General features: G+C 37.7%; 1 protein-coding gene across 3 annotated transcripts in view; it reads left to right on the plus strand.

Moving 5' to 3' along the window:
• Positions 1–18,762, plus strand: part of ADAMTS18 (ADAM metallopeptidase with thrombospondin type 1 motif 18) — a 79,246-nt gene that overhangs the window by 41,272 nt on the left and 19,212 nt on the right. For all 3 annotated transcript variants that reach the window (XM_074582875.1, XM_074582872.1, XM_074582874.1), the window contains 5 exons: positions 849–997; positions 6,565–6,737; positions 8,719–8,849; positions 8,988–9,111; positions 10,338–10,582. In XM_074582875.1, coding sequence (XP_074438976.1) covers positions 849–997; positions 6,565–6,737; positions 8,719–8,849; positions 8,988–9,111; positions 10,338–10,582 — 822 coding nt within the window. The remainder of the gene's footprint in view (positions 1–848; positions 998–6,564; positions 6,738–8,718; positions 8,850–8,987; positions 9,112–10,337; positions 10,583–18,762) is intronic.

Consider the following 18,762-nt stretch of genomic DNA (forward strand, 5'->3'; position numbering starts at 1 on the left):
TGGACTTCCGGATTGCTCTGTAAAAGACTGCATTGCGATACATAGTCAGGACTGGTCCTCACAGCGGCACCTGTCTGATGGGAGGGAGTGATGTCTCTCCCAACGAGCTATAGAATAACATATATCTGGCAAATCTAAATCACTAAGAAAATCCATTAACTATAACAGAAGTAGATCAAGGCCTCAAATTCCGCTCATCTAAACATCCCTTAAGGCGTAATATTTGCTAGACAGACTCAGGCCACCATGCATGTTATCATCAGTGATCACTACGGAAAGAGCATGGTTATTTGTTTTAGGTGAACCTTCTAATTTACACTCATCTATAGTTACCCAAAATATTTTCTTTTGCTGTAATGTTTCTTACAGTATAATATTGTTTTGATTTTCAAGTTACTAACAAACGTTCTATTTTGCTTTTTCTCTTTGTGCAGCATTTCATAATTGAATGATAAAAGGGAGAAATTTTAGCAGAATTTTAGCAGGCTATTTTTGAATTACATTAGAAGTTTTGAGATTCTGACAGCATAGGACCATAAATTAACATGGATATTTTGGGAAGAGTAAGCCAAAAAGATACTCTCCAAAGAACAGTTTTGAAAATTTGTACCCCAGAGATCTTCAACTCAGAACTTGGACAAATTTTAGGACATAATTATCTATACCATTGTGTGGATCAATGTCCTACTTCAGAGTCATTGTCCTGTGAACTATCTCCGTGAGTTCAGTGGGTAACCTCATGTTTATTAGGGTTAAGCGCTGGAGCTTTTAAATGTGGATTTTTTCTTTTTTGCATCTACTAGGTACCGCTAACTCTGATGGGATATTTTTTGGCATTCTTTTGGCAGTGGTGTCGAAGAGGTCAGTGTGTCAAATACGGTGATCATGGACCCAAGCCTGTAAATGGCCAATGGTCTGCCTGGTCCGAGTGGTCAGAGTGTACTCGCACTTGTGGAGGTGGGGTCACATATCAAGAAAGACACTGCAATAATCCAAAGTAAGACATAGATGTGAAAAGGTATTAATTTTATACTAACTATTTATGTTATTAGAACCAAAAAAATGAGTCCATTTCTGTAGGGAAATAGTACTTACGAAAATGTTTCTGAGATCTTTCTTTCATGTCCAATATGACCAGTCAGTAGCTGAAAGACAGAAATATGTCCCGATACTAGAAAGTAGTGGCTGTCTGAAGACTGCTAGAGTACGAGAACATCTACACAGCCCAACTTTATCAATTTATTTCGTTTCACTGCGGTTTATCAAATACCTGCAGAAGTAACGAAACACCACACAGACATATTCACCCCTAATAATCCAAGAGCAAGGGAAAAGGGTCTTAAAAGCTATTAAGACTTCCGATGAGATCATATTATCCAGGATAATAAACCAAAAATGTTTAAAGTCGATATCAAAATGGTTGTAGACAGATGTCTTTGTATGTCTGTCATATTCTTTGCATTATTCACATTTCGCAGATCAGAATAAAGTTGCTCAACCCTAGGATTGTATGCTAACTCATGAAGCATTTCTGGTATTTTCCTCTAGTGAATGTCTTATCACTGTAAATACTACTGTTCCTTACAATACTATTTCAAGGTAGAGGTAAAATGTTATCTGATCAGCATCTTTCCCAAGTACTCAATTCACTTTAACTTACAAGAAAAAAGGATTTCACTGTTTTATTTCATACACAACTTCAGCAGGCATAAACACATGTATTCTTCACTGCAGACAATAAAAACAGCATTTAAACTGCAGTAATAAAAAACAGAGAAAATATGACACAGTTTATATGAGGCTGTAAAGAAGCCTCACACCTACTATACAGTGCTGCAGTAATAATATCCACGCTTCATATACTACGTTATAGGAAAATGTGAGTTAGTTAAAATAGTCTTTATTACCCTCACGCAGTCAAGCCAATTTTTGCAGATCCATAGCAGAGCTTTTTCTCAGCCTTTTCTGTTGTTTCCCTGTGTATTTTGATAAATAAAATTACTTGGATCGTTTATTAAACTATTTAGCTAGAGAATGCAGGGTCTCAATTCCACATCATACATATATTTTAGTCTTCCTACTCTGATCCCTGTTTTGCCTAATAAATTTGCATGCATGCAGATTGTTCTTTGCGTTTAGTCATCAGCCTTCCCTTGCTCTCCCTGTGTGACAGAAGAATCTCCAGTAGTTGAAATGTTTCGGTTTGGTGCACTGTTAGAGCTGATAATGATTTCCAGTGGTCTTCAAACAGCATCTCTTTAACATGGCGGGTGTTACTGTAGCACTATGTATTTAAAACTTGCTTTCAGAGTGATCTGTCTGTTCTAATTAAAGTAAGACTTGATGCAAGACTTGGTGAAACCAAGTAAGACTTGCCACTAGAACTGGATCATGTTTATACTAAATTTAATTTTATTATATTAGTGACAGTTCAGTTAAAGCAAAGAGAAGATACTATAAAACGCTCTCAGAGTTAGAGTGGTGAAATGACAGGACTATAAATAAGCCATCCACACAACGGTGTACGAATATCCAGGTACCTGTGTTTCCCATCGCAGCACTTTTGTATAAATGTGGAATCATTAGAAAAATGATACTATCCATTTTTAGTCTTACACCACATGGAACGATTTATAACCTAGTCACTGTTCATTATTCACCTCTGTAACTACGCATAAACAAAGAATAATGATTCCTTTCTTTTTCAGCTTCTGAAATATATTTCAGATGTTAATAGAGTTCAGTATATATACGTATATTATTTCATATGCAATATATTTATTTCACTTTTCCTAATCAAGATTTGTGTAGGAGCTAATGTTTATTTTGTTCAAAAGCTTGACAGATGATTTTGTATAGCAAAATTTTAAGAATGACGAAGAATAAAATGTATTTCTGTAAGAGATTAGGACACAGGGTGTGGATCTCTGAAGAACTGACTGGAATCTAAAATGAGGTTTTTAAATAAGTAGTCTATTTTTCAAACCATCAAGGGAGACTCCTAGGTTTCCAGTGATTTTAAGAGTGACGCATCTTACTAGAAGCTTAAAGACAGGTGAGGAACACAAATTCAGGCTGCTGCTTATGAAAATCTTGTTACCTCTGTTTGTATGTGAAATTCTCCTCTTGCAAATAATATCCAACCAATTCAGTTCCCCCTCTCTTGACAATTTTAAGACAGACCTTGTGGCCACACCCAAACAGCTCTAGCTATGGCTTCTGAATTACCATGGAGTTATGTACCAATTCATACTAACAAACACCTATGGAGGTCATCTGTAGAACACAGAACTATGCAGATTTGCTAAAATCATTATGTTTCTGTAAATTGTCACAGTGTAATTTCATGGATCTGGTTTTCATACATGACAACATTTACAATTGAGGTACTTTTCCAAGATCGAAATAGATTACTTAATTTAATAGTTTAGCTGGGAAAGAACCTGAAGAGTGCCCGAGAGATTTAAATTAATTCCTAAATCATATCTGTGGGACTGCATCCTACCCACTGCACAACAGTGCATTGTTCACGCAGAGCAGAATGGAGTTTTAGGCATGTATGCAATCAAAAGACTCAATCAAAATTGCTTGAACACGCCTTTTTAATTTTTTGTGTACAATATCTATAACAGTGATTACGGACAATGCAGCTGTAAACTGATGCACAGTAATGATGCCATTTAAAATACTAATTAAAAATGAAGACTGTGAAAGACCTTGTAGACCTTTCAAATTCATACAGAATAAAATAGTCTAGCTTTGTGACACTATCACAATATGGTCATAATATGTGTAGAGATGTTCTCACTTGAATGTAAATGATTAGAAAACATGAAAAACTAGGGATCCAGAATTTCAGAGTCTAATTCCCTTTGTAATGCATAAAATACTTTCCTTGATCAGATTAATTCCAGGATTTCTCACTCTCTGTGTTGCCTTGCGGTGAATATCCATTTTACTTTTCATATAGTCCATTCTAGTTCATGAAGTCTGTTCTTAAAAGGGTACTGCAGAATTAATCTAAGCTACTTTTGCAGCATTTTAATATTGGAGTCTTACATGAAGTGGAGTATTTACATCTTTGCACTTTTACACTCCTTTTACAAATTACTCTCTAGATGTTTTTTTGTCGGCCTTTCTTACCAAATGTCGCCCTTCTCCAATTATCCTCAGCAAGGCCTCAGCTCTAACAGCACCTATTCCTGCAGGTATCTTTGCCTATACATGCCAGCACTGGGGGGGTGCACAGACGGAGGAAAAATGTAGGTTCTATCTATATTAGGAAGAGTGTAAACTACACAAATATTGGGAGACTCTCTGAGCAAAGCATTCCATTGTAAGTGCAGTTGTACTAACAGAGCTTCTGCAGGCACTCAACCCAAAACCTACTGGTGGTATAAACGTCACCAATAAAAGTGTGATTTTTTCAGTGTAGGTAATAGTCTTTTTTCATAAATTTGGTTTTGTACATATAGTTTCCTGTGTATTACTTAACTCTTACTGACATCTTGTTGGTAAAAAACAAAGGAGGAGAAGTTTCCGTAATTCTCTGGCCAACAGTTTCAGTAATGGGAGTGTACTGTAATATTAAAATGCTGTAACAGAGCTGGGAAGCAGAGTGCCTCCTTCAGTGCTCCCTTAGTTTGGTGGAATTTTATACCATCCTCAAATGCAAGACTGTGGCTAGAAATCACGATCTACCCATAAATAATTCTATTATATGGCTTGTTTGGTGGCATTTACTTGGAAGGAGGTTGCTTCTTTTCCTTACACTAAAGCAGATTTGTTCTCTGGGGCTGAAGGAGGTCAAAAATCATACATGTGCTGAAGCTGTAAAGAAAGTCTGCAGAGAATTGAGTAAGGACCCAACGGTTTGGCTGCCTTAAAGCAAACTCTCACCAATGCACAAAATCAACACAAATACTCCCTGACTTCACTGATGTTATATACCCTCCCTGCCCTTCACAGACTGAATTGCCCCCAACTAGGACAGAAAATGTGACTTTAAGACCTTCGCGGTTACACCCGGTGTCAATGTAGCTAGCAGGAGACCTCAAGAAATGTCACAGGAAATCATATTCCCTTTCCACAGCACATTTTTCAGGTGTTTTATCCCAGTTTAAAGTAGAGCAGCAGGTGGGTTTCCACCTCTTCCTCTGAAAGACTGTTTTGTAGCCCAGAATTCTGGAAAGGCCAGATATTGTGTACACTCAAAGCTGATTCAAAACACAAAAACCAAGCCCCAGCTTGGTTGGAGGGTTAGACAAGGGTTAAAATTTATAATAAAGCAAACAGGAAAAGCACCTGGACTTTCTCATCCATGTTGCACCAAGCTGTCTCCGTATTATTCCAGTCAGATGCACGTAAAGAGGAGCTGCATGGGATACTTGCTATGGGGAAGAGTTATAACATAGTGCTTAGGGATTTAAACAAACAACTCCAATTATACTTGTTGCGACTATCTTATTATTATTGCTAGTTAATATATTATTATTCTTCTATATCTTTTATATTATTCTGATTTTTTTCCTTAATGTGTGTGTTATAGGGGCAAGCTGTTCATGGCTTGTCTTCCCAGGATGTACGTTCCCTATTTTTTAAAAATCATTATATGAATGTATGCAAGTGCAGCATTGTTACATTTCCTTTCACTTGATGCAAGAAATGGTATAATACAACAAGCAGTTCTTAGAATTTGGTGTTTTGAAGGCTTGGCTCAGTACTTGCAGATGTGTATCTGAGCATTGTGAAACTGCAAAAATAACATCAGTGAATTCCTGTGCAGATCCATAAGGAATACAAAAGCGAGTGAACACATTTCTCAGCAGCTCGTGAGACCTCTCAGTCACTTTAAAAAGAGCAAGTCTTACATTTTACATTGTTTTACAATCATCTGCACAGACCAAATAGTTAGAAAGTATTACTCTGGGAACGTAAGATACTAGCAAAGTAATAGAATAGGCTCTATTCATTCCGTCCAAAATTATGGGAAATGCCCAGGTAAGGTTTGCTGAAGTGGATGTGACATGTTTAAAGTTATCCATGATTTTCCAGCGTTCTCCTGAAGCAGGACAACTATGCATGGTCCTCATTCCCTTTAGCTGTTTAAAAGCACATTTTTTCAAAACAATTTACAAAACAAATGAACAACCACATGTAATTATTCATTCTGTTTATGTTTGATCAGTATTATGTTATCCTTTATTAACTCTTATTGTGATAGGTAATTCTTTGCACATGTTCATTCCTGGGTTACAGCAGAGTCAAAATAGCTATGTAACAAGATTGAAACCAGCCAATACAAAATAGCCCTATAAATTTAAATTAGTGAAAACATGACTCACCTCTAGATGGTTGCATCTTTGCTGAGTTTGCAGTGATCCAAGTAGATAAATCACAGCAATTGCTTTGCTTGGTTTTAGGAACCATGAAAATCAATGGCCCGTATAAGAAATACTGATCTCCTAAGACAATACATCCTCTCCTTTTCTCCGTTAATACAAATGTAACATGCCAATCACACAAAAGCAGCTTTTGCAAAATTTTTTTTCTTTTTTTTTTTAGGCCACAGTATGGCGGCAAATTCTGCCAAGGCTCCAGTCGTATTTATCAACTTTGTAATAATCAGCCATGTCCAGCAAATAGCTTGGACTTCCGAGCCCAGCAGTGTGCAGAATACAACAGCAAACCCTTCCGGGGATGGTACTACAAATGGAAGCCATATACTAAAGTGGAAGGTAATTATACCACAGCTCTGATGGACAGAGGCAATTGCAGGAAGCAGGCTATAAGATGTAATTCATCCATATTCTTTGGGCAAATATCACCTTGATGTAAGCAAACAGAAATTCAGTTGGCTTATTTAAGAAGTGTTTGCTTTCTAGCATAGTTGAATCCGGTCTCCCATGCACTACTGCCTGCATGAACATGCAGAATTGATTTGGGTTGTGAATTCAAATCTTTGTCCTTAGCATGACTCCCTGGCCGTTGCTACCCCTCTCTTTCATTTTATATTACATATCTGCTAGTGTAAAAACAAAACAATTTCCATGGATTTTTCAGCATGGGAAATGTGAGCTCCCACAATAACACTACCAGAATCTTCCTTCCTTTGGAATGTTCTCAGATTTCGAAACGTAACAATAAATCAACCTTTTGACTTTTCTGCTGGTATAGTCCCATGAGAATTGGAAAAGCAAACAATGTACTGGCATAATTTTTTTAAAGTCATCTTTCACTAAGAGATCTTTATAAAGTTCAGGTCTCGATAACTATTTCTTGTCTTTTGTACAAGCAAAGTTTATTTTTACTTTACACATCTTAATTTCAGAAATATTTTGAATCGATATTCATTTTTATCAGATACAGCAGATGTTTTCTGCAGTTCGAAAGCAGTTTGTAGCTGAAATTGCTACTGCTTGAAGAAAAATGGCTGCCTTATGTCACATTGTAGCTGCTTTGTTTAGGACCTGTACAGATTAACTTTTGATGATAGTAAGTGTATAATTATATATATACACATACATGTAACTTTCATTCATAGCCTGATTATATTTTTTCAAAGGACTTTGCAGACATTTTCATGAGTATTTAGAAACCTGTGTCCCAACAGCCATTGTGAACTGAGGACAGAAGAAATATAGTTTCACAGCGTGTAACAACGGATGTTGTATAATAGGGAGAAAAATACAACTTTAACAGAAATTAAGGTAGCCTACATTGGTTTTAAAGGTAGGGGCTGCGTTTAGTAAAAGAAATAGGAGCTTAAAATTAGGGACAAAGGGCATAATTTTCAAAAGCAAAATGTCTCCATGTGACGCCGAGCTTGAAAATGCCTCTCCTTACTCTCTTAGCTGCTTTTCAAGGTCCCCCCAAGATCTACATTTATAGTCCTGAAAACATGATCCGGCTTTCAAAATTGTTACAGATGCCTTTCCTCTGTAGAAAGTACTATTGAAAATCCAGCTGCTTATTTAAGAATAAAAGGATACTATTTTGAATCCCATTTCATGTTCTTTCTTCAAAATTTTGTTACGCTGTTTTATTTTTTGCAATTACTAATTGTATTAAAATTGTGTATTTCAGCAATTGTTGCAATATTTACAACTGCATGACTGTTTGTTTTTATGTAGAATTAATTATGCTTTATAACCATAACATGCCATCTGTGTATGATGGTATGAAGAAATTTGATTGACAATGACTGAGATAGTTAGAGGAAAAGCGCTTTTGTTAGAGTAAAACCTGGCCCCAATCCTAGCTTTCAGCCGAACTGATCATTTGTGCCATTTGATATCATTTTCAAATTTTAACTAAAAATTAAATAAAATTATTACAGTCTCCCATTTCTCTTAATAAAAAAAAAGAAATTTGACAGTGTGAACCAGCGGAACTGAAATTGGGGCTGCATCAGCAGAGCTAATGCAATGTGCATGTTTTCGCACTGGTGAATTCTTAATTCTATGTGTGGACAAACACACGCGTTCTTCCAAAACAGCATAGTATAAGCTACTGTATTTGGCTATATTTCTGCCTATTTTGAAGTCCTAATATGTCACCACACACAATTAATCCTTGTAGCTTGTCGTCTTGGATGCATTGGATGCAGGAAGGAACAATAGCAGGATCCTTTTTTTTTTTTTTTTTCCTAAACTATGCTGCAGGTCTGCTAATACTTTCTTGTCTTGTTTTTGGTTTTGTTTTTTTCTTTTCCCCCAGAGGAAGATAGATGTAAGTTGTACTGCACAGCTGAAGACTTTGACTTTTTCTTTGCAATGTCCAGCAAAGTGAAGGATGGAACCCTGTGTTCTCCAAATAAATATGACGTTTGCATTGATGGAATATGTGAAGTAAGATAAAATTAAATTTCTTACAATCCTCATGTCTATTTTTTTTTTAAGTGGGCAATTGACTCCTTTATGGAAAATCCAGCTGTTTGTTCAAATTCCCTTGTGTCTAAGTCTTTCACTTGTGCCTTTTGGTTGCAGCAAGTAGGGTGTGATCGCGGACTTGGTTCCAAAGCTGTACTGGATGCCTGTGGAGTTTGTAAAGGAGATAATTCAACATGCAAGTTCTTTAAAGGCCAATACTTGATCCAGCACAAAGCTAATGGTAAGGAAAGCTGTTCCACATGATCATCAACTCATTGCTCTGCTGTAGCCCCATGTAATATATATGACTCCTTGCTCATTAGGGCAGTGGCTAGAAGTCCAGATGTGAACTGAAAATCACAGGGAGAGTGAGAGGAGAGTTCACATTTCTCCTGTTTCTTGGTAACAAGAAAGCTATGAGCGTAAGTCTTGGTTAGTTAATTTACAAGCATTCCTCTTGTTTCTTAAGCCACATTTTCCCTTTACATGTGAATTTCCTCTAAAAAGAGATTTTAGGATTCAGGCAAGTGAAAAAATAGCTGTCAACAGCTCTGACTGGAATGGGACTGTAGAAGATATAAAAAGCCATACTCAGCATAATGCCAAAAATGACAGAATTTCCATGTCCGTTTTCAAATTAAGTTGACTGGAAGCTGTCCAGTTGATTCAATGGATGATCCAGTCACTGGGAGGTGGACTTTTCTTTAGTGGACTGTCACAGGCTTCTTGTGAAGTAATCTCACTATGCCTCAGTTTCTCAGGCATAAAAAGCAGGTAATATTTCTTTACCCATGGGAGTATTTTGTGGATCTGTTTATTATTGATTATAAGACATGTCAATACTAGAGTACTGTAGGCCAGGAAATTATTTAGGATATAGTAATACAGAGATACAGTGCTAGAAAAATAATCTAAACTGACTACTCACGAAATGAGCTGTGTGCAGTTCCTGTTGGAGATGTCAGCGGTGTCTCATCTGACTGCAGAATGGGTGAGATTTGTATGTGCTCCAAGTGCAATAGCTCACAGCAGGGAGATCCCAGTGGTACGCAGGGCTTTGTGGAAGCCCTCTGCATCCCAGGGCATCTCACCTCAAAAACCTTGTCCATGATGGAAGTAGTACCTTCCAGCCACTGTAGGGAACTACAGAGAAAACATGGTAAAACAATTACAGTGAAACCACCATTAGTCTGTTCTGCATTTTTCTAAGGTGAACTTGCTTTTTCTTGTCTTTAATCACAAAGAAAAATTCCAGGAATTGAAATACCTCTGAGTTACTCTGATTACAGGCTGCATAGGGGGTTTAAAATCAGAAGTGGCTTCTCCTTGGAAAATGGAGTAACTTTGGGGGATGGGAACAGCTGTCTTCAGTATCTTGTAAACTCCAAAAATTTCAAATTGGCTCAAAAATGGTAAGACACTGCTATCTGCACAAGAACTGCAAAAACTTTGCTTCTTTCATTTCAGACTACTATGCCGTGGTCACTGTTCCAGCAGGAGCACGCAGTATACAGCTCCAGGAAATGCAGATCTCCACCAGCTACCTTGCAGTGCGCAACCTCAGCAAAAAGTATTACCTAACAGGAGACTGGACAATTGACTGGCCAGGAAAGTTCTCTTTTGCTGGAACAGTTTTTGATTATCAACGCTCTTTTAACCATCCCGAGAGTCTATATGCAGCAGGACCGACTAATGAGACGCTGGTCTTTGAAGTAAGCTTTCTTCTGTTTATTCTTCCCTTGATGTCTATTACAGAATTAGTAACGACAGCTTTAGCTCTGCACTGTAGCTCTCAGCGAGATTAAAGAATAGCGTTGAGTCACGATAGTATTCAGACTTAATTGTGTGGTCATGCTAGACTGAAAGGCCTTTCACCAGTTTATCAAGGTCTGAAGTTTAGTAAACTGTCACAAATTCAGTATAGAGGAAGGTGCATAAAACACACCCCATAGCGTCATTTCTCAGTTGCTGCACAATGGTAATAGAGATAATAAACACACCCCATAAATGGTATACAATAAAATTCAGTGATGTAAAAATTAAATCTAACATTGTGGCAAGGCTTAATGGTAACACTTTCAAATAATGCTTCTCAAAGTGCAGGCACACGTACCCATTTTTACATCTACCTTGGGACACAAGTACCATACATAGGCTCCTGTGTAATTTCTGTTGATTCACTTTTATTGGTGATAGCATCTAAAATAATGAAGTTTATACATGTTTATCTCCCGATCAAATTCGTATCACCTACTCTGTCTGCCAGATATCTGGTGTCGAAACAGTATTTCATAGAAAATAAATATGGTACCTATATGGTTTGTTACAGTGTTGCAATTTTGAACTTGGCCACTAATATGTCCAGTTCTAAGCAAAACCTCTTTCTGCATTAGGTTACTTTACTAGATTTTCTTTTAAAATGCGTAAGAACATCTAAGGGTCAATTTCTGGATGAATCGCCAAAGTCTTTACTCCCTGTTAGCTACATTACTTTGCCTGCTCTGTTAGAAAGCTCTAGCAAATCCTTGGCTTTGTAACTCATCTGTGATGCCTGTGTTGATGAATCCTTCCCTGTGAGAAGGAAGGAGCCCTCCCCAGAAGGGATTCAGTTCCTCCACACTCCTCCCAGCAGTTCTCCGGTCAGCTCTCTCTTAAACGTGCGCTTGGGGAGCACGAGAGCGAGTGCTGTACCCGCTCCCGAGGCAGCAACCTGCGGTTCTTTGCCCATTGTGTAGCACGGAGCAGTGGGCTGAGAATGCTGCATCCTGTCTCCCTGACACAGCTTTGCTTTGTTACACTAAGAAACACAGTTAAGTGTAGACTGTGACGTGAAATACATTCTTCAAGGATTATCTAAACTTTCACAACTGTTCAGTAAAGTTTTTATTTGGAGTACTGAGGAGCCTTACTGCTATTCGTACTGACTGACTAAGGTACTTACACGTATCTTTAAGATCCACTGAAGTTCATGGACCATGACCACGTGACAAAGTACTTTAGGATGAACGTGTTTTAGATGGGACAGTCTGACATAGGCTAAGGGCATGTATGTTCACAAATTGCTACCACAATTTGCAATGCCTTTTTAAAACATTTTTTCTCAGTTGAAGAATTTTCATTTTGGGTATGTCCATTAACAGGGGTGCTTTAGTCCAAGGAAAGGTTTGGTCTACAAGTTACAGACGTGCTTCCCTGTCTGCAGATCATCTCCAAAATAGCCTTACACCAAAGAAACCAGCACACTTATAAATACCATGAAATGTTAAGCTGAACTCTCAGGAATCTTATTTGTCCTAATACAAAGTAGATTGAACTGTATTATTATAGAGCTAAAGTATGAATAATAAATTGCCTGCAAGATGACTTATTTGGCTGCATATCGTGTGCATACTCTGCAGAATAAAGATTAAAGAAAAAAAATTTAATGCTAAATAGCACTTCTATTTTCATCCTATCAAATTATGCTAAACAGTTTTATTAAGATTTAACATTTAACTGGAGGCTATTGCTCCTATGAGAGCTTATTTAAACTTCCCTTGTATTTTTATTGAAATACCTACACCACTGGCGTTGGTAACAAGGGATTCTAACGACTGAAAATGTTACAGTTACGTAGTCCCCAATTACATCTATCTATGAGCTGTAACTAAGATTTTGTTCCTTTTCAATAATTTAAGCAACATTCAACAAGCTGAATTCTGAAAAAAATGCAGAATTTTGTCTGTTCAGAGATCTGCATTATTTATAATTCACCAATAACTCTAAGCAGCAAAAATGCCAATGTAAACTAAAGAAATATGCTTTTATGAGAATATACACATACTACTGAAGATCTGTTTAGAGCAGTAATAATGAAACAAATCCTACTTCAACTATAAATACCAGAAACTGACAGAAGGCTGAAAAAAGGAATGTTTAAGCATACTACATTGTAGCTTTGTTTTTATTTCTAGTTCATCTGCAATTTTCAAAGAAGCATAAAAAAAAAAAAAGGTCCTGCTAGAAATTTTTTTATCCAATTGAGTTGATTTTCAGTAATATTAAGACTTTTCAGGGTTTGGACCTCAACTTCTTCCTGTAATGCTTAGAAATTTTTTTCTTCATTTTTTAATTAGGTTGTATTCAAAAGAAATTTAAAACTTATTTTCTAAATTAGGTGGTTTTTTTTTATTCCAGAAGAATTCACTGCAAGCCCTTGTAAAAATGCACACTGCAGGTATTGAGAAACTGAATAAATTGCGTGCATAAATACAGGAACTTTTATTATTCAGGTGGGCAGAAAATATAGGGTTTTGTAGGCATATTTATTGCCATTCCACTATGATCTGAAAGACAGATTAAGACATCTTGTGCCTGTGTAATTTTGCAGTCATAGTTTTGCTAGACATTTGTGTGGTGATTCAAAGGGTCCAGGTTTTTGACTGGGTTTCTGAACGCAAATCAGCCTGCACACATCCAGAAAGTCGGCGTTGTGCACGTCCTCTGAGCAACGCTCACCGGAGAGGATGGGACCAGCGCGCTCCAGGTCCAGACAGGTCTGGCAAGTCTGTGCTCAAGGCAATCACTTCCTTTGAAATGCACTCCTCCAAAATATTTTCTTGAAAGAGACATCTGAAGCATGTATTAAGAGAGAAGGATGAAACCCAAATAAGAAAAAAAATCTTAAAATTCCCTGTTGTCTTGCTTATCACAAGTTCAGCCTTGTGGTTCTACAAAATGTTTTGCATTTATATCTTCCTGTACAGGATGTTCCTAGGCATCTGTGTTTCTATCATGTTTTTTCGATAGTTCAGCTGAGCATGTGTCATTTAATCAGACTTTGCAGTCCTAAGGACTATTCAAAAATGCATAAGAGACAACAAAAAGACTGATGAAGTGCTTTTCTTATTTACCATGGAATTTCACAAAAAAATAAACACACACATATATATTTATATATATTATATGTATGTAATTATGGGAACGAGTCATCCCAAAGAAGACAAAGGGCAGCGAATCTGTAATTTAACAATGTTGTGGGAGAAAAAATACAAACTATAGTAGCCAAATATTTTTGGAGGAGGAGGAGGAGATTGGGAGAAGAATGTGGAATTAAATGTGTAGGCCTAGGATTTCCTGAGCACAACTACTGGAAGTGTAAATGCATGATGAGATTTTAGAATCCATCAGAACCCTTTCTGGATTGTTCAAGAATTAATTTCACAGATGGAGGGAAGGCAAAGGAGATAAACCAGTGCCCTTCAGAATTTGTGTATCTGTATCCTTATGAAGTTGCAGTTAGTGTTATTGATACTTTGGTGATTGTGGGTTTGTAAAAACCAATAAAAGCTGAAATGCAAAATATTCAGGGATTCAGCAGGCAGTTCCCAAAGCGGTCAGACTCAGGCGAGATGAAATAACAGACAAAGGTCAAAGTGGTAGAAATATGATAGTTAAATGATAATCTAGGATCAGAAATTAATACCAGGTTTTTAAAATATGGTTTCTGTAGCATAATTGTCTCATCTTAAATGAAAACATGCTGCTTTTTTTAAAATGTAGTGGAATATATTCAGCTCATTTATCTGTCAGTTGGTCATAGGTAATCTAAGGTCAGCACTTTCAATTTAAACACCTTGTCAGTGTTCTTCCATTAACTGAAAAATATTTAACTTGAGGAGAAACAAACAGTAAATTCATCATTCATTTATCTAGCTTTGGAAACAAGGGCCGCCAGTGGGTGCCAGTAACTGCTGAAAATGCTTTCCAGAAGGGGCTGGCAGAGCACAGGGCACATTGCCGTCACAGGGCTCCAGCCACACAGAACTCATAGAATGTTCACTCGTGATGCCCATTTGTTGAAATACTCAGTCGCCCCAAAAGAAACTGAACTGTTATGTGAGCATGAAAAACATTTCATGACCAGGGATTGATAAACTAACGTAAAAACATGAGAGTTTAATAATTTGGTTTTCCGTTCTATCAATAAACGTATAAGAATTGACTCATTTGAGAACACAAAGCCGATTTGCGAAAGCATGGTGAAGTTTTTCAGGACAAGATAGGATCAGTGTCCTCACTGAAGTTTACCTCAAACTTGGTGAAATATTGAATCAAGAAATTGTGAAATCTTTGTGAAAAAAGAGCTTATTTTGACAGCAATAAGTCACAGATGGAAAGGATGCTTTGCAAAGAGGCAGGCATTCACAGGAAGAGAAGGTGAATGGAGCTTCGAGGCAGGAATACGTCTAATTAAAACCAGTAAATCACTTCCTCTTTATCAATAGGGGAAAAAAGAGAAAGGAGGCCAGGTGGAATGACTTTACTGATGATCTAGCTGCCACTGGGAGAAAGCCAAGTTGCAGTTATAAAGCATTACATTTATTATTAGCTACTAGATGATAAATTTGTACTGATTTCCCCTAAAGAGAAAGTAAGCTAAAGAGAGCTAAGATGTGCTTATGAGATACAGATGTGGATTCAATACAAGGCACAAAAGGGTTCTCCTTTAGTGAGGAGAGATTAGCTGGACAGTATCCCTGAAGGTTGTACATTTAGCATGTGAACACTAAAAAAATGGAGACACAATAACAACAGAAGATAAATTTGAAACAGCTGAAGTAGAAATGAGATCATACAGGACCTTTCAAGGATACCTTTTTTTTTTTCTTTCTAATGACCTTAGTGGACTTTCTTGAAAAACAATAGTTTGTCATAAGCTTTTAGTTAAGATTGTGTTTAAAGTGACTTTAGAAGTATTGACGAGATAAAACCCCTTTTGTTTTAAGGTTTGGCTTAAGTAAGCAATGGATAATTCTTCCTGTGCTGGTGCTTTCCAAACAGGTGTTCTCTCACTTTCCTTTGAAGCTCCTGGTGTTAGCCCCTGTCAAGGATCCCATCCAATAACTGCCCATTCAAGACAATGGTCCTGTTGTAAAACTTGTTTTAAACAGCTTTCCGCCAGCGTCTTATGCCACATGCTTAGATTTATCCTACTGAAACCAGAATAAATTGATAGAAGTCAATGGAATTAATCTTGATTGAACAGAGACATCAGAATCTGGCTTAGGATGTTGGACGTTACAATATTTATTAAACAGCAGGTAGATTCAGAGTGGATGAAAACTGCAGGTCTTGCAGGCATAACAGAGTCAGGCTCCCACACAGACAAGACTTCCCCACTGCCCTTACTGGTGTAATTGATGGCCCATTGCAGAGAGCTTAACTCTGTTACATGCACCTGAAGAAATTATCAAAGACTTACAAACGTGGGAGTGACCCAGGAAATGCAGATGCAATCTGAAGACTCGGATCAAAGCTACCATGGATGCTGGGGTTCAAAGTTTGGGCTCATGCCCATTCTGTAAACTATGCGCATGCAGAATGAGTAACGATGAAAATACCTGAAGCACAGATGGGTAAAGAGTAGCTTTTCCTTTACCTGCCTTTTTCTCTAAGCTCAGCTTCCCTCTGTAAGTGATTCGTAGATGTCTGTTAGTCCTTCCAGAGCTAATGAGTCATTTTTTCAGCTTGTTACATGCCAGCCATTAATATGTTTTCCTATACATGGGACGGACTATTATGGAAGAGAGAGGAGTTTATCTTGTGTAAATTAATCTCTTTTAAATCAGTGTGTTGCAAGTAACTTCACATACACATTTTACAATAAAAAAACACAAGAAAAGCACAGAGTCAGTCCTAACAAAGCTATGTTGATAGACTCTTTAAGAATTTGACCTGCAAAATGGAGTATTGTATTGGAAACTTAGGATAGCCATGGGGGAAAAAAAAAATCTCTAACAAAGGAGCAGATGCACAGCTAGTTTAGAAAATGTATTGGTTTAGCTTTGAAATAAAAATTAGCAGCAAAAGGAAAAGGTTCTTTACTCAGGAGAATTCAATTTAGCCATTGTTTTAACATTTTGTGCCCTCAGCAAAAGCCACAGTTCTTTTTCTTCAGAATAGATCTGGCAGATTCCAGCCACAGAGTCTGTGGTTTTCGAATTCAAGAAGCTGTAAATTTTATAACTCTGCGCCCTGCGGTCAGAGCTGCTGAGTGTTGTGTCTGAAGTCAGGTGGTTGGTGTGTTAAAGGTAGACATTAAACAGTTCTATTGAGGAACTGGAAATGTTTAAGGAGGTTTTTTGCCAGCTGTAAATTTGGGAGCAAATGCCAGTTGGCTGAAAAGATGCTGGAATGCATCCAGTTAAGTAGACTAGCACTGGAGGTCTTTCCAAATTTGTAGGTCTGATAACTTGGCTGTATATGCAGACTTCAGTTATTGGGTTGTTAAGGAAGGGCTTTATAATGAACGTTTGAAAATACGATAGAAAATTTTTTATATGCTCATTACTTTGGCAAAATTGCAACTTTGCAATAGCATTGCATTCCTAATGAAAACTTGGTTGAACATTATACATTGTATACTATTTTTCATCTGATATTGCCAGGGACGTTAAAGTACATGGGTTTGTGCACTGCAATGTTTTGTCTCCAATGCTTTTCCAGAGTTTGATTTTGCCCTTTTCCTATGTAGCTGGGATGATACAGGAGGAAAGAGACCCTGATGCAGCTTTGTAAGCATTCCCTCTGGTGGCCTGCTGGCTGGAAGGGCTGTAGCTCTGGCTGCCAGCCAGGGCACGGAGAGGAAGTTCACTTCTTCTGCCTGTAAGAATTGCGTTTGCTTTCCAACGCCCAAGAAGGGGGTGTAGCCCAAGGTCTTAATATGTGTATGGTCCCGTGTGGCTGGTGTGCAGGATTTACCCCCCAGGCACTCACTCAGCTGCAGGGTGCGAGTTTCTTATATCATTGTGGGGTTGTTCTCTGAAGTGATAGATACTAATAGGTCTTGTTCGAACTCGTCCGAGATCATTTCCTCTCATTCCCTTCACTCTGTTGAAGCACCAGGAGAATATTGCTCTAACAGGAGTAAAACTCGTTGCCACTTTTATCTTATCCTCCCTCTTTTGTGCATTCATTCTGTTTCTTGCCTCTGCTATCACAAAGTGAAGAGCACTTTCAGAAGACACGTGTTCAGTCTAATACTTCAGGGTAGTTTTATTAGAAAAGTTTTAAGCTTTACTGGTTTTTTTGGCCATCGACATAGCACAGTTTTATGACAGTTGTCAAACTCAAATGAGACAAGGGCTAACCCTTACACGAGGTCTTGAGGTATAGACAAAACCTCCTCCTCTGTTGACACGTGACTTTTACTAAAAGGCCAAATAGAATTTCAGCCTCTGCACTTGAAGGAACACAGAGCACCCACTGAAATGGGAGAAAGTGCATCCTCATAGGACCGCAGAAGAGGAAATCTGAGTTTTGACTGTTCATACGTTAGCTGGATCTTTTCTAACAGAAGAAGACAACAAAGCTGCTCTGAAATTGTTTCTGGCTGCCTAAGATGCTGAGATCTGTGCTAATACCTTGGACTCGTAGGACCTTCCAATGAGTAAAAGCAAATCAAAGCATTCTGAGGTCTGGTCTGTAAGAAGAACCAGGAAAGGAATTGTTTTAGTTAAACGGTTTTCCAGGGCTCAATTCTTATTAGGGTTAACACACCCTGTTTTTTTCTGAAGCACATGTTCTGAAACTCTACACATTAGGTATTTGTCTCAATTTGTACTTAAGAGAAGGGCCGCAGAGTGAACACATATTATTGCGACCTGTTTTTATCTAAAAACTAATGCTCGTGGACTTCAGGTTCAAGATCCAAAGCGACTGTGGAACAGCTGTTTTAACAGAGTTGGACTTTTTGCTATCAGCAGTCGGACAGCTTTCTAAAAATAAAAATTTATGTAGAAGACATATTTTCCTTCATCTGAAGGGGCTGTTAAATCTTATAAAACTTTTACATCAGATAGTGACGAATAGCCAAGGAAAAAAAGAAAGGTCCTGAAAAAAGTTACACTGG

Source organism: Larus michahellis, chromosome 4 (assembly GCF_964199755.1).
Source record: "Larus michahellis chromosome 4, bLarMic1.1, whole genome shotgun sequence".
Classification (NCBI taxonomy): Eukaryota; Metazoa; Chordata; class Aves; order Charadriiformes; family Laridae; genus Larus; species Larus michahellis.